This window comes from Rhinopithecus roxellana, chromosome 5, assembly GCF_007565055.1.
Source record: "Rhinopithecus roxellana isolate Shanxi Qingling chromosome 5, ASM756505v1, whole genome shotgun sequence".
Classification (NCBI taxonomy): domain Eukaryota; kingdom Metazoa; phylum Chordata; class Mammalia; order Primates; family Cercopithecidae; genus Rhinopithecus; species Rhinopithecus roxellana.
This window is the reverse complement of record NC_044553.1, coordinates 122999766-123015785: the sequence shown is the minus strand read 5'-3', so window position 1 is coordinate 123015785 and position 16020 is coordinate 122999766. Positions and strand designations below refer to the sequence as shown.

The 16020-nt window shown below is 51.5% G+C and overlaps 1 protein-coding gene across 1 annotated transcript in view; it reads left to right on the top strand.

Moving 5' to 3' along the window:
- The window catches only part of KLF13 (Kruppel like factor 13), a 50452-nt gene extending 43011 nt beyond the window's left edge, over positions 1 to 7441 (top strand). The window contains exon 2 of the mRNA XM_030929845.1: positions 1653 to 7441. Coding sequence (XP_030785705.1) covers positions 1653 to 1942 — 290 coding nt within the window. The 3' untranslated portion in view covers positions 1943 to 7441. The remainder of the gene's footprint in view (positions 1 to 1652) is intronic.
- The last annotated feature ends 8579 nt before the right edge of the window (positions 7442 to 16020 follow it).

The following is a 16020-nucleotide window of genomic DNA, read 5'->3' as shown; positions in this document are numbered from 1 at the left end:
TCCAGCTTTTATATGAAGGTTTTATATGGACACAATGCTGTTTTCAATTTCTAAATGCTGTTGTTTTGCTGGGGTTTTTTTGTTATTGTTGTTTTTGTTTTTTTTTGAGATGGACCCTCACTCTCTTGCCCAGGCTAGAGTGCAGTGATGCAGTCTGGACTCTGCAGCTTCCACCTCCCAGGTTCAAGTAATTCTGCTTCAGCCTCCCAAGTAGCTGGAATTGCAGGCGCACACCACCACACCTGGCTAATTTTTGTATTTTTAGTAGACACGGGGTTTCACCATGTTGGCCAGGCTGGTCTCAAACCCCTGATCTCAAGTGACCCACCCGCCCCAGCCTCCCAGAGCGCTGAGATGACAGGCGTGGGCCGCCGCGCCCGGCCGCTTCTGCTCTCTGAGCTTCCTTTGTATTGCATCCTCTTGGCTTTTGCATCAAATTTTGCCTCAGATTCCTCAGAGAATACAGAAGTTTCAAGTTAAAATTGTCTTCTGTTTCCTGGCTTCACTCTTTTCCTCTAGAGTTGGTGGTTGCATTGCGCTTGGCCTTTCTCTTCCATGCTGCTGGTTCTCCTTGGCTGTCTGGCCATCCCTGGGTATCTGCTTGTGTTTAAGGTGGGTGGGTGAGTGGGTTTCCTCTGTTGAACATGGGTAGACCAGCTTCAATGACTGGCAGTCACTTTAGGGTCTGTGTGGGGGTGAGAGGGGAAGTGACCAGGTAGGAACGGCAGCCCTGTGGCCACCCCTTATACCAGAAGGGCTCCTTTCTGGGGTGCCAGAGCCCCCCCCCCAAGCCTGGTTCTTCCTGAGCAGTTGATGTCATTTTTGTGATGGAGAGTTTTGTGTGTTAAGAGTTTGCCTGGGTAAACGCTGGCCTGTTTCCCAGTCTGAGTGAGGGATGGGAAGGAAGGAGCAGCATCCAGACCGTAGCCTACCTTGATTACCTCCCACCCCACCTGCACAGGCCCCTAATGGGGTGCTCTGGGCTGCTGCCCTTGTATGTCACCACGCTTGGGATGCAAGAGCCTGCCTCATTCTCCTGCTCTGCCAGCCATCCCTGGTTGGCCACTTTGGGACTTCTGTGAGAGAAGGAGCAACAGACTGTTCGTAGAATTCCAGGCCCAGGAACTCACCTAGGCTGACCCTCTCATGTTACAGACTAGACTGAGGAGGGTCAGAATGGGAATTGCCTTCCTGTCCTGCAGGGGTCCAGAGTGTGGCTCCCATGGAGCAACATGGGCAGCTGGGCTCCTGGAGGCCTGTGAAGCCAGGGCGTGGGCCTGCAACCCCCATGCATTGGAGACCGCTGGCCCTGCATGGGTGTGTAGTGCAGCCTGCTTTGTGGTGTACTTAGGGGGTCCACTGCCAGGAGCTTGGGGCCCTGACCTGTTCCTACCCATGGGCCCTGCAGCTTCAGCACCTGAAATGCTGTTTTATCCTAGGCGGTGTCCTCTGCTTCCATCCCACGCGTGGGTGGGAGGGCAGGGGCCACCTTCATCTCTGCCCTGATGGATTTGTCACAGGAGCCCTTGGAGGTGGGGCACATGGGAGGGGTGATGAGAGATCGGGGTGTTGGGTGTTGCGGGTCCTTTCCCAGAGAGGATGTGAAAGCGGGGCCAGGTGCGGATACTGACGCTCTGCCCCTGTGTCCACAGGTGAGAGGCCCTTCGCCTGCAGCTGGCAGGACTGCAACAAGAAGTTCGCGCGCTCCGACGAGCTGGCGCGGCACTATCGCACCCACACGGGCGAGAAGAAGTTCAGCTGCCCCATCTGCGAGAAGCGCTTCATGCGCAGCGACCACCTGACCAAGCACGCGCGCCGCCACGCCAACTTCCACCCGGGAATGCTGCAGCGGCGCGGCGGGGGCTCGCGGACCGGCTCCCTCAGCGACTACAGCCGCTCCGACGCCAGCAGCCCCACCATCAGCCCGGCCAGCTCGCCCTGAGCCCGCCACAGCCATGAGCAGCCGCTCCCACCCCCTCGTGAGTCCCTGGCCTTTCCTTTTGTAAGAAAGAAGAGAGAGAACTTGATGTGAAGTCCACGAAAAAACAATTTTTTTTCACCTCAGGTGTCAAAGTAAATTTGTTAAAAAAAAAAAAAAACACACAAAAATTTCAAAAAACACCACCCACCAATTGCACAACAGATATACCCACAAAGTTGAGATTCAGCGGTGTTGAACCCCCTTTCTCAGGGATGGACACGTTCCACGAGGTCAGTGAGGACACCCCTTCCTGCCGCCTTACTCTGTACATAGATTTGCACTCTGGAGTTTTCTGTTAGGTTTGGGAACACGCTGGGGACAGAGCAGGCCAGCCAGTCTGGTGGAGCTCAGCGTCTGGCTGGCTGGCCAGCCTGTAGGTCTGTTGGGAGCAGATGTGGTCACTGATGTTTGTGCCTCCATGGCAGATTCCTAAGCAGCGGGCCTGACCTCTTCCTCCCCGGCCCCCAACCCAGCCTCTGGCCTCTGCCCAACAAGCCTGGCCCGGCTTGCAACGCAGCTGATTCTGAGACAGGCCCCTGCAGAGGGATGCCTTAAAGCTGTCCCCAGCTGGAGGAGCACTCCACCTTGGGGACAGTGGAGGGGGCCTTCAGCCCTCTGCACCCCGCCTGCCTCACACCCCGCCTCCGGGAACCCTCTCCTACGGCGCTAGGGAGCACTGGAAGCAGAGGGTGCCAGCCCTGGCTGAGCGTGGCACTGCACCGTCCGACCTCCTAGTCAGGGGCCAGGGTCACACCTGCCAGGACTCCGCTTCTCCGTGTCCCTGCAGAAGGCATGCAGGACCCTGTCACTATTATACCTGGGCCTCTGATGAGGAATTCTGGTCTTGTAAAAAGATGTTAGAAATTCCTGGTGGCACATCCAGTTCCGGAGTTCTTCCGCATGGGCACGTTTGTTGGAAACAATGGGCAGGTCATGGGGCCTCCTCGTCAGATGGCCTGTGTGAGTGGCTGTGCCTGCGGCAGCGCACCGTGCTTCACAGAGACTTCTGTAGCAAGAGACCGGAACATTGTGACTTGGACCTTTTTAGGAGTGGCGCGGATGTTACAGGAAATGCTGTCGGAGGGTGCGCATTCTATTTCTTCCCTGGGGAATGCCAGATGGAAAGTTGTGGGCAACTCTTTTCTCAGACCCACCATGTCCCCAACTCAGACTTAGCAAACCTCCAGCCTCTCCGTGTCCCCGGACTTCTCCTCCCTTTTCCTCCTGCTTCTCCTTGTCCTGCCTGGAGGCTCCAGGCCATACCCAGCTGGTGGGGCTGCTGCAGTGGCCCACCACCAGCCTTCTCCTGGCAGGAGAGGAGGAGCAGAGAGCTGGGTCCTGGGTTGGGATTGGAGCCCTGGGCCGGGTCAGTCAAGCTGTGGTCCAGCAAACTCCTCTGCAGATGGCTGGAGTGTCGACCCCAGGCTTGTGGCCCAGGTACCACCTTCCCTTCCTCCTGAGAGTTGGGGCCTGTAAATACAAGGGCCCAGGACAGAGTGTGTGCGTGCGTGCGTGTGTGTGTTGGGGGGTGGGGGGATTGGGGTGGACTCAGGGTGTCTTGCCAGAGATACCTGTTTTGATGAGTACCTATTTTGATGCAAAGGAGCGGCTCTGGGACCTCAGAGGGCCGCAGATGGGCTTCCTGGGCCCAGCGTGCCTTGGTTGTGGCCATCCTGCTTCTACTCAGTCCTACCATGGTATGGGGTGCAGCACAAACCCAGAACCCAGGCCTAGCCACTGCCCACAGCTGCTGGCCACTGTTTTGGCTGGCTCCAGAGTGGACAGGTACCCTCTGTCCACAGCAGCTGCTCAGGCACAGCGTGCCGTCAGGTGCCCGCTTCTCACCACTGTGTGTCAGCTGGGATTGGCCGACAGCATGGTAGTGTTTTCTATATAGAATGATGGGCCCTAAATTGGGCAGTAGCATTGTTTCTGCTGCAGTGGGAACTGGCAGGGAGAGGGTCACCCCCACACTGGATGCGGAACTGGCCACTCTGGCTGCCATGCTGTGTTTGGGCTCCCTGACAGCCCTGCTTGCATCGGGTCTGGGAGAGAGAGTGGAATATCCGGTAGGGACCTTGACGGAAGAGAGCCTTGGGTGCTTGTGGTGCAAAGATCTTCATGCCCAGTTCCAAAGTGAGGTCCCTCCCAAAGTTGTTTTCGTGTGAGGCAGAGATAGCCACACTCTGACTACATTTTATGTCTCAGGAATTCACATTCCAGGTTCAGGAATTTTATTCCAAAGTCCTTTGGTGCACTCACCGTCCACCGTTCCCCAAGGCAGGGAGAGGGAGCGGCCCATCCCTGGGAGGCTGGCATGGCGCTCTCCAGGGAGGGATCAGGCGTCCTTGTGATCTGCCCAGGGAGTCATGGAAGGAGATTTTCTAGCTCCACATCTGTCTGCACATCGGAAGGAAAAGATAGGACTCTAAACCTAGTCATCTTGGAATAAAAAGAAGAGCTGGTTTGTTTTAGAGCAGGGCGGGGGGTGGGGGAGGGAAGCGGGTGTTGGCTGTTTCCAAAGAGAGCACTTAATTTAATTTTTCCTTTAAATGACCCAGGGCTGTTCCGTCTGATAGATGGAAGGGTAACATTGCCTTAAAACAGAAATATGCAGGCGTTGGCTATTTTTGGCATAAGAGTGTGTCTTCTTTCCCAAAGTGGTTCTCGTTTAATGGCAGGGTGTGGTCCTTAGGCCCCGGCCTGGACTGGGAAATGGGGGTGGGTGGGGCACCAGGAGAGAAATCCTGCTGGGTACTCCTGGCCAGACCCTCCTGAATCGTCTGGGGTTTAAACTCATCTCACTTGAAGGGCGGGGAGAAACCCATGAATCTCAGGCACAGTTCACAGGGGTCCTCAAGGGCAGATGTCCGTCTCATCATGAAGTGAGGGATTCCTGTGGAAGAGGGTGGTGGGCCTTGGAGCGCTGCCTCCAGTGAAGTGGGCACACAAGGCGGACCCTCCTGAAACAGCCTTCATTTTCTTCAAACATGCAGAATGTTTTCCCAGACTGCATCTATTTCAGGGTCTTCCATTTTTGTGGTTTATGGCCATGCTTGCCAGTTTTGGTGGGGTTGAGGAACCCATAGGACTCATATAAATAATAGTGAAAACTCAAACCCTTATTTTGGGACTTCAGTTCTAGTGGTCCATAGGGGCAGAGATCTCAAAATGAAGGTTGCCTGAGTGAAGGGAGAGTTCCCCTATAAAAGGCCTAAAATTGATTTTGGGCTCAGCCATCAAGGGGCTGGTGTTGCTCATGTCCCAGACAAGGAAGCCCCTCTTTACATCAGCCATATTAGGGGAATGGTTGTCAGCTCCCCAAATGCCTACTGGATCCTACAGCCATACAGGAAAACAGATGGACACAGCCCTTTCCTCAAAGAGCCCTGGGACCCTCTCCTGCAGGGTGCTGCATAGGAACGAGCAGAGATGTCCTGGATGGGAACATCGTCCTGGAGGTGCCCTACCTTCATCCTGCTGCACCCCCACCCACGACACTCGAGTGCAAGATTGCCTCACTCCTAATCCTGACTTTATTCCCAGGCCCCACACCGAGGCAGGTGCAGGGTTCGCCATGGTGCAGCCTCCAGGTACAAAGATCTGAGGCAATGGCGATCCCAGGCCTTGCCGCACCCTGCACACAGCTCAGACCCGTGAGGGGTGATTCAGAGGTGGGGATGGGCAGAGAAGGCTGGCCACTCTGCCTCAAGACTTGACCTCAAGTCTTCTGTCTCCTGACCTGGTGTGTCCAGAAGACCACCCTCTTCCTTGCCAGAAGCAAATGCTAAGATGGACTGCACAGGGCCCTGGTACTCCCTAGGGACCCATTGAGGAGCTCAGCTGGGCAGGGGTGCCACCCAACAGGAAGATGTGATCTGAGCAATAGTGTGGCCTTGTTTCTCCACTTCTGGTTGTGGCTGTGTTTACAGAGCTACCTGACTATTTTGACCTCTGACAGGTGTCACTGATTTTCTTTCCCCCATTTAAAAAAGGTCATTTAGTCAAAGACACAGTGCTAGAAGGTTTAAAGAGTGTGATGCGTTGGTCACATCACAACCAGTAAGAAACGCTTTGTAGGTTATCCACATCTTTTGCTGACTGTTTCCATATACAATTCTGGTCACCATATTTTCCAAAGCTAAAATCTGAGGCGTGGGCTGATGGTTTTTGAAATCAGGATTACCCCAGGGAGAACCAGGTCCTATTACTAATTTTCCTGATTCTGAGGCTCTGAAGACTTGTCTGAGACACATTCCAGAGACCTTTGTACCAGAACTTGGATGCACAGTCCAGCTTACTACTGACACACACCTGAGTACCCTTTAGGGCGAGGTGCCGCCTCCTGCCTCCTGTCGTGTCCCTCAGCATCAGAAGAGTTGAATTCGGCCGGAGACGGGAGCCCGGTGTCCATGAGGGAAGAGGGACCGCGCTTGGTTTCTACGGATTTCGGACTTGCAGTGCGGCTACCTGGCCCTGACCTGCCTCTCTCTTTCTCATACAGCTTTAAAACTTTACTACTTTTATTTAAAAATGAACTGGATGGGAGAGAAGTAGCTTCCCCTACCCTACAAGTCACACATTCCTGAGAGGGGGTGGGGGGTGGAGGCAGGAAGTCCCAGGGGTGGGGTGGGGGCGCGAGAACAGCTTTCTTAAGGCCTCAGGGTCCTGTTTTCTCTGGCCTCTTCTGGAGGGCCTGTGGACAGGCCACCGCGCGTGCTTATTTGGAAACCAGGTGTGTGAGCCGAATGCCTGCGAGGCCACACACAGCACAGGAGCCCCTGTATCTGGCTGCCCTGAGAGGAGCAAGGGGCCACCTCCCATGTGGCTCTGGACACCCCACGGGCTCATCAGCCCCAGCGTCTGTGCGGGTTCCACCCCTAGTGCCGAGTGCTGGGGCCTCTGGGGCTGGTCAGCCTCAGCAGAAAGGAGGCACTACTGAGCAACTATGCATTGTCATTGTCGGGTTTGGGGCTTGCGGTGGTTCCTTGGTGACTGGGAATTGCTTGTGTGCATGTGTTGGGTGCATGCTTCCGGGCCTCAGCTGCCTCAGGCCCACACAGGCAACCCTTTCCCATCCAAAGCCATTGGTGGAGCTTCTCTGGAATCGTTTGCCAAAAGCCCAAGGCAGAATCCAAGGGTCCAAGACCATTTCCATGGAGCTCATGTTTTTCTTTTCTGTAGGAACTTTTTTTTAACCAGCACCCACCATAATTCTGAAGGCCATGTTTCATCTTCCTGGTTCACTACAGTGAAGTATTACTGTTGTACAGTTCCCAGTCTGGCCTTGGCTTGCTCGGATAAAACTTTGTATGTATTTTGTATGGCATAGATTCTATATTGTAATGATGTCCTATGCAAAAAGAAAAATTAACGAAATTGTAAATTTTATTGTTTTAACGTGTATGCATGTTTAGTGACGTTTACATTTTGAAATAAAATTTATGATTCATTATTTTATTTGCTGGAGCTAGTTTGTTTGAAGAGCATGTCTTGCAGTGGCTCTGGGATGGGAAGGGAACCTAAATGGACAAAATCAAGCAGTCGCAATTGACTGAGGGACTGAAGCTTGCCTGGAACTTGGCGGGTCCTGTTCTGGAAGGAAGGCTTTGCAGAAGAGCTCTTGCAGAGAGTGGGTGCTCTTCTGGCTTCCCCTCCTGCCCATGGGAGGCTCTTTCAGCTCATCACATTTCCACCCCTCCGTCCATCCGAAAGAGCATGGAGGAGAAAGGGATGTGGCGATGGCAGATTCCCTCCAAGGGCACAGCGCCTTTCCCTCAAAGTCCCCCCAAAACACCTGGACTTCTTTTTCCTGGGCAGCAGCCACCACTTCTTTCAATCTCATGTGCCCTGCTTGCCTTACCCCTCAGCCTGGAGTCTAGAAAACACACCTGTTTCTAGCTACCAAAGTTTTTACAACCTACCATGGGCACAGACCCCAAAGTGTGCTGCAGCAAGGACAGATCCCAGGGCCCTAGGAGTCTGGGGAGTAGGAAGGCAGGTGTTGATAGCAGAGCCGGTGGAAGTCCCCAAGGAACACTAACTGCCCCTGGCTGCCCCCAGGGCAGATGATGTCCTCATCGGAGACAATTGGAAGCCTGCAGCTAGTGGAGGAGGTGGCTGCTGGGGTGGAGGTCTGGCCTGAACCCTGTTCTAGCTACAGCATGTGGAAGGGAGGTGCTGGTGTAGCCACATCTCAGGGTCACCCGGGGTAGACCAGCGCTGCATCTGGGCCGTACGCTGTTTGTACATGATTACCTGTTTTTTTTTTTTTTTTGAGACAGAGTCTCGCTCTGTAGCCTCACTCTTCGCTGTCGCCGAGGCTGGAGTGCAGTGGTGCAGTCTCAGCTCACTGCAACCTCTGCCTCCCAGGTTCAAGTGATTCTCCTGCCTCAGCTTCCTGAGTAGCTGGGATTACAGACGTCTGCCACCACGCCCAGGTAATACTTGTATTTTCAGTAGAAACGACGTTTCACCATGTCGGCCAGGCTGGTCTCGAACTCTTGACCTCAGGTGATCCACCCACTCAGCCTCCGAAAGTGCTGGGATTCCAGGATTGAGCCACCATACCCGGCCTGTGATGACCGGCTCATAGGGTAAATGAAAACCACCACAAAATGGGAAGCGTTACTAACAAATGCAAGCATTGCAGTTGATCAGACATGGTTTTTCCCGAAGCTACCCCGACACCAGCTGGCATTGCCTGATGAACGTTTGTGTTCTGTATCAGATTGGGGGCAGGGAGGCATGAAATGAATGCACCCAGGCACGTACTGAACAGTCACAAAAACAAGCACACGTTTTTCAAACAAAAGTCTTTGGCACTGAGACATTTGGAGCCCATTCTTGGTTGGAGTGTTTTCCCAGGACAGCCACTGTTCCGCCTTCTCAGAGCCATTTATTGCTCAGGAACTTCCCCAGATAGCAGCAACTGCAGGGTGGATCCGCTTCCATAAATAGGTTTGTGTCGAGAGGATCCCAGATGCTTAAAAAATATTGACAGAAAAAAAAAAAAAAAAAGCCTGTCAATTACGATGTCACTGCCAAGATTTGAAACCCCTTCTGGGGTTTCTTTCCAGAAGACTGGGGTCCCCACCATTCATGGAGCCCCCGTCCCAGGAGTGAGGGGTCTCCTAAGGCCTTCAGAGGCCCCCAGTAATGTAAGAGGGAGAAAAAAAGCAAGCAATAGATTTTCCTGGCGTTCGAAGAACAAATGTATGAATGTCTGTGGCATGTGCATAGCACATTTTCTTCTCACACTTTCTTTTTGGACCAGGTCACAAAGCAGTTTCGGGTGGCAGAGAAGGTCTGTGGCTGACAGATCCTGTCAGAGATGACAGCATCCTGGAGGCAGGCCTGAGGGTCAGCCTCAGGCCACTCCTGGCTCTGACCCTTTTTCCATATTTCTCAAGACTTGGATTAGAAGTCAGTTTGTGACGGTTAGGTGAAGTGCTGGCTGCACAGTGACCAGGTGAGGAGAAGCATCTGGTGGAGGGTGGGGGTGCACTCCCCAAGAGGGCAGAGCCTGGCGAAGGCTCACAGTGACATCTGCCCCTCTAAAGAAGGACTTCTGGCCCAGCGCAGTGGTTCACGCCTGTAATCCCAGCACTTTGGGAGGCCAAGGCAGGCGGATCACCTGAGGTCAGGAGTTCGAGTTCAAGACCAGCCTGACCAACATGGAGAAACCCTGTCTCTACTAAAAATTCAAAAATGTGGCATGTTCCTATAGTCCCAGCTGCTCGGGAGGCTGAGGCAGGAGAATCGTTTGAACCCAGGAGGCAGAGGTTGCAGTGAGCCGAGATCACGCCACTGCACTTCAGCATGGACAACAAGAGTGAAACTGTGTCTCAAAAACAAGTAAATAAATAAAGGACTTCCCATCCCTTGGTGCCGGCCTGTAGGCAGTGAGTACCCTGTCACTGGAGGCATTCAAGCAGGAGCTGAAACACTGCTTGCCAGGGGTTCCATGAAGGGACTGGTGTTCTGGAAGGGGGCCTGGTTAGCGTTCAGAGGAAGGGCCACAGTATTTTCCAAGGGGACTCACTGGGGTGTAATCATCAAGACCCTCTGACGCTTGCTCCTAGCCTTGTCGGTCGTGTTGGGGTGTGGACTAGCCTTTTCTGGATTGGGTTTGGCCGCAGAAGGCCTTGAATAACAGATAAGGCAATGTGTAGCTTATTCTGGGGACATGGGTGGCTCAGTCACCCCCAATCAAACCTCATCTAGGCCATGATAAAATTCCTGCCATTAGCACCATTCCTGAAAGGTCTTCTATGTGGAAAGCGGTAAAGACATGCGGCTACTCCTGGTAGGGCTGCTATCTCTGCACCAACTTTCCTGCACTGTTACGCATCAGAGACCAGCATTCCAATGGTACATAGGCAGGTTTGAACAGAAGACAGTGTTGGAAACAGAAGGTCTGTATTAATTGCCAGTTGCTGGCCGGGCGCGGTGGCTTATGCCTGTAATCCCAGCACTTTGGGAGGCCAAGGCAGGCAGATCATGAGATCAGGAGTTCGAGACCAGCCTGGCTAACATCATGAAACCCCATCTCCACTAAAAATACAAAAATTAGCCTGGCGTGGTGGCGGGCGCCTGTAATCCCAGCTACTCCGGAGGCTGAGGCAGGAGAATGACTTGAACCCAGGAGCCGGAGGTTGCAGTGAGGTGAGATTATGCCATTGCACTCCAGCCTAGGCAACAGTGCAAGACTGTCTCACAAAAAAAGAAAAAAAAAAAAAAGAATTGCCTGTTGCTGCTGTAACAAATTACCATAAGCAGTGGCTTAAAGCAACACAAGTTTATTCTTTTATTCTCTTATAGCTCTGGAGATCAGAAGTGCAAAACAAGTCTTACAGGGCTAAAATCCAGGTGTCATCAGGGCTGCTTCCTTCTGGAGTCTGTTTTCCTTTCCAGCTTGTAAAGGTCACCTACATTCCTTGGCTTGTGCCCTCCTCCACTATCTTCTCATCCAGCAGAGTAGCATTTCCTCTCTGATCTGCTGACCTCCCTCTTATAAGGGCCTCTGTGATTACCCTGTGAGGCTGAGATGTGGCTGCACATTAGGCCGCCCCCAACCCCCAGCTAGTCCAGGATGAGCCCCCCATCCGTCCCAGCCTTCATGTCCTTCCTGCACTCCCCTGGGCTGGGGAGAGCAAAGTGGCGGCTTAGGCTGCAGGGCTTGATGAACTCCTGCATAGTGGAAGGAACCTGCATCCCACTCTCCACGGCCCTAGCAAGGGCCACAAAACATAGTTGAATTAAACTGGACTGAGTAGCTCTTCCACCTGTGTTTTGTTGTCCTTCATAGTATTCCCCATCAATTATTCAGCTTTAAAAAGAATAAGTAATAATCAAAATAATTGTCACTTCACTACGGTTCCGAAAAGCCGATTAGTTCTTGAAGGCCTGCACCCCAGCTCACCTTCTACTGCCTGCACAGCCGTTGCTCAGGGCGGTGACCACACAGTGTTAGAGAACGGTCTGGTGTCTCCGCTCTGAGCAGCTGCCACGCAGCTGTGGAAAGAAGTCTCCCTAAGCCTTGCCTTGCCTTCACCTGGGAAGCAAGCTTGGCATGGTCTGTGTAGGGTCATGGTGAAGTTCACAGTGGGCTGCGAGATGTCAGATGCTGGGAACTGTGCCCATGCCAGATACTCAGGCCCCCAGGCCAGGCCTCCTCTCTCACATGCCACTGGAAAGTGATCCCTGTGGATGGAGACTGGGACTGACCGGGGACACAGAGGAAGGCTGTCTCACACTGCACTCCCTGGCCCAGATGCCTCCCAGGCAGCAGCCACTTGGCCGGGTCCTGGGCCAGGTGCTTGCTTGCTGAGCTGTGCCCTCTGAGCACTCTCAGAGGGAGGTGTGAGTAGTTCCAACTTAGGGCTGCAGAGGGTACGAGGCTCAGAGGGGTAAAGTGGCCTTCTCAAGGTCACACAGCTGGCAAAAGTCACGGGGGGATCCTGATCTGATTGGACCACCAGCCACAGCTGCCTTTTAAGCTCTGAGTTCTAAAGGCTTCTAACCTGTCTAGGGGTACCTTCGTCTATTCTGTGGCCTTGTGGGACAGGCCCAGAAGACTGGCGGGCCCCATGACACAGGGCTGGTGACTTAGCATTTTTCTGGCTGCTGCATTTCTGGGGCCTGAACACTGGCCAGTCTGTGTGTCTGTACCTGGCAGCCTCACGTACAATGCAATGTCCTCTAAGAAGGCGAGCATGCTGCCCTCAGGGGGCCCAGTCCCAGTCACTGTGAGGTTCAGACCTCCCTTTAGGGCCCGCCAAGCAACCAGGCAAAGCCTTTTCTCCTGCATAGCTGTGTGACTCCCCGTGCCCAGGCTGCCAATGTGTGTAGATGTTGCATCCACTCACCCAGACCTCTTGGAACTTAGAGACAGAGAGTACAAAGTGGTGATGGGCGTTGCCCTTATTTGCAAACACATGATAGGCCTGAGGAGCTCAGTCTGGGTGTCCTGACCCCAGCTCCAGGGCTCATTCTTGACCCCATCATAATGTCTTCCCCAACCTCACAATTGGGTAATCATTCACTCATGAATTGCCAGGGAACCAGGGAGAATTGACAGTAAATATCAAGATGGCCTGCATAATCAGCAGACTTCCTCTGCACCTCCTAAGAGGAGTCCTCATCTCAACACCAGCGACACAAGGGTCACCGACCGATTGTATTTTGGGAAAGTGGTTATTGCATGCTTACCCTGCACACAGCTACTCCTTGTCTCTTATCTGTCTCCTGGTCTTTTCACCATAAACACACTCTGGTGGGTTTTCTGAGATTGACTGTTGGCCTGTGGGGGCTGGACACGCTCAGAGCAGGGAGGATGGCCTCCTTCCCGGGGTCTGCAGTGCTCTCCCACCATGGCCCAGTGGACTTTGTACATGAACCTTCCACTTTGGGAAGACCAGCTGCTAGTTTGCGGAACCCGGATTACAATGGAAACACAAACTCTAACTCCGAGAGAACAGGTGCCTCTGCAGTGAGGGTCACAGGGCCAGGAGAGGCACACACAGGAGTGTCAGCGATGACAAGCAGCCTAATGCTGAGGACAGGGCCGCACTCACACTTTCATTGCATATGTTCTTGTGAATGCAGCGAATATCACATAAGAGCAACATTAAAAGAAAGTTATCTGTTAAAAATATCAAGATGTTTCAAATAGCTTAAATGTCCAGGAATACGAGATTAATTCAATGAACCACATAACCTCCATAATCACCAATACCCAACCTATTATTAAGTGAAAGAGGTAGGTTGCAAAACAGTATAGAAGTATGATCACGATTTATTAAAAAAATTTTTCTCTATAGCTATATTGTGTTTACATGTTTAAATGCATAGAAAGAGGGTAGGTAGGCCAGGTGAGGTGGCTCATTCCTGTAATCCCAGCACTTTGGAAGGCTGAGGTGGGCAGATCATCTGAGCTCAGGAGCTCAAGACCATCCTGGCCAACATGTTGAAACCCTGTCCCTCCTAAAAATACAAAAATTAGCCGGGTGTGATGCTGGTGCCTGTAATCCCAGCTACTCAGGAGGCTGAGGCAGGAGAATGGCTTGAACCCGGGAGGTGGAGGTTGCAGTGAGCTGAGATCGTGCCACTGCACTCCAGCCTGGGCGACAGAGCGAGACTCCTTCTCAAAAACATAAGGACAGGTAAGAGACAGAACAAACTCAAGCAATTGTTACCTTTAGGTAGAAGACAACAGAGGACTTGTATTGACTTATTTTTGTGTGCTCTCTAAATTCTCAAAACTACTCAGCTATCACTTTTGTCATTAAAACTCACAATAGCACTTTTGTGAGGCTAAGAGCTTGCCAAAGGTAAGCTGGTGCAGTGTGTCCCCACTCCATCTCCCAAAAGATGTCCACCAACATTCATGACCGTACTTTTGGACACACCCCAAATGCCCTCAACATGTCCATACAAGGACAGACACGCCCAATGGCTGTGCAAAGGGATGATGTAGAACTGAGGGCGTCATCCCAAAGTCACCAAAAACAATGCTTTACCACAAAAGCAGGCTGCTAAAGGAGCACCAAACACACGAAGCAATGCCATGTGCTGCTCATGCATCCATACCTGCTATGGACTGAATGTTTGTGTCCCTGCCAAACTCACATGTTAAACTCTAACCCTCAATAGGATGGCATTAGGAGGTGAGGCCTTTGGGAGGTGTTTAGACCATGAGGGTGGATCTCATGATTTCATAATCCTCATGAATGGGATTGATGCCTTCACAAGAAGAGATGTGAGAGGGATGATCTCTCTCTCAGCCATATGAGGATACAAGGAGGTGGTGGCCATCTGCAAACAAGGAGGAGAGCCCTCACCAGACACTGGATCTGTTGGCACCTTGATCTTGGACTTCCCTGCCTCTAGAACTATGAAAAGTAAATGTTTGTTGTTTAAGTCATCCAGTCTATAGTAATTAGTTTTAGCAGCCTGAACTGATGAGTATCTATAGACCAAGAGTATGAAACCACATGATGAAGGTTAATCCCAAAGTCAGGACAAGATGACTGAGAGGGGCCCAAGGGGATTGCAACATTAGATTTATTTAGGATTTACAAGTATACCTTGTTCTAATGCACACCATTTTATTGCACTTTGCAAATATTGTGTTTTTTAGAAATTAAAGATTTGTGGCAAATCTACCTTGAGCAAGTCTATCGGTGCAATTTTTCCAACAGCACATGCTCACTGTGTGTCTTGGTCACATTTTCACATTTTGGTATTTCTCAAAATATTTCAAACATTTTTATTATTATTACATCTGTTATGGTGATCTGTGATCAGTGATCTTTGATGTTACTCTTATAATTGGAGTGCCATGAACCACTTCCATGTAAGGCAAATTTAATTGATAAATATGTGTGTTCTCACTGCTCCATCAACCTGCCTTTCCCTGTCTCTCCCTCTCTCCTCAGGCCTCCCTATTCCCTGAGACACAATATTGAAATTAGGGCAATTAATAACCCTACAATTGCCTCTAAGTGTTCAAGTGAAAGGAAGAGTCATAGGTCTCTCACTTTAAATCAAAAGCTAGAAATAGTTAAGCTAAGAAGCCATGCGAGGAAGCTTCAAAAGGTGAGGTAGGCTGAAAGCTAGGCACCCTGTGCCAAGTAGTTAACCACGTTGTGAATGCAAAGGAAATGTTCTCAAAGAAACTTTTAAAAGGGCTACTCCGGTGAACACATGAATGACACAAAAGTGAAATGGGCTTATTGCTGATATGGAGAAAGTTTCAGTGGCTTGGATAGAAGATCAAACCAGCCACAGCATTCCCTTTAGTCAAAGCCTAATTCAGAGCAAGGTCCCTAACTTTCTTTCAATTCTACAAAGGCTAAGAGAAGCTACGAAGCTACAGAAGAAAAGTTGGAAGCTAGCAGAGGTTTGTTCATGAGATTTAAAGAAAGAAGCTATTAGGCTGGGCGCAGTGGCTCACGCCTATAATCCCAGCATTTTGGGAGGCTGAGGCAGACAGATCATCTGAGGTCAGGAGTTCGAGACCAGCCTGGCTAACACAGTGAAACCCCGTTTCTACTAAAAATACAAAAAATTAGCCGGGTATGGTGGTGCGCACCTGTAATCCCAGCTACTTGGGAGGCTGAAGCAGGAGAATGGCTTGAACCTGGGAGGCGGAGGTTGCCGTGAGCCGAGATCGCACCATCGCACTCCACCTTAGGCAACAAGAGTGAAACTCCATCTTAAAAAAAAGAAAAAAGAAAGAAGGCATCTGCACAACATGAAAGTGCAAAGGCAAAGCAGCAAGTGCTGCTATAGAAGCTGCGGCAAGTTATCCAGAAGATCTTAGCCAAGATAATTGATGAAGGTGGCTTCACTACACAACAGATTTTCAATGTAAATGAAACTGACTTCTATGTGAGGAAGATCCCATCTAGGACTTTCAAAGCTAAAGATAAGTCAATGGCTGGCTTTAAAGGACAGGCTGCCTTTCTTGTTAGAGGCTAAGGCAGTTGATGACTTTAAGTTAAAACCAGTGCTCATTTACCATTCGGAAAATC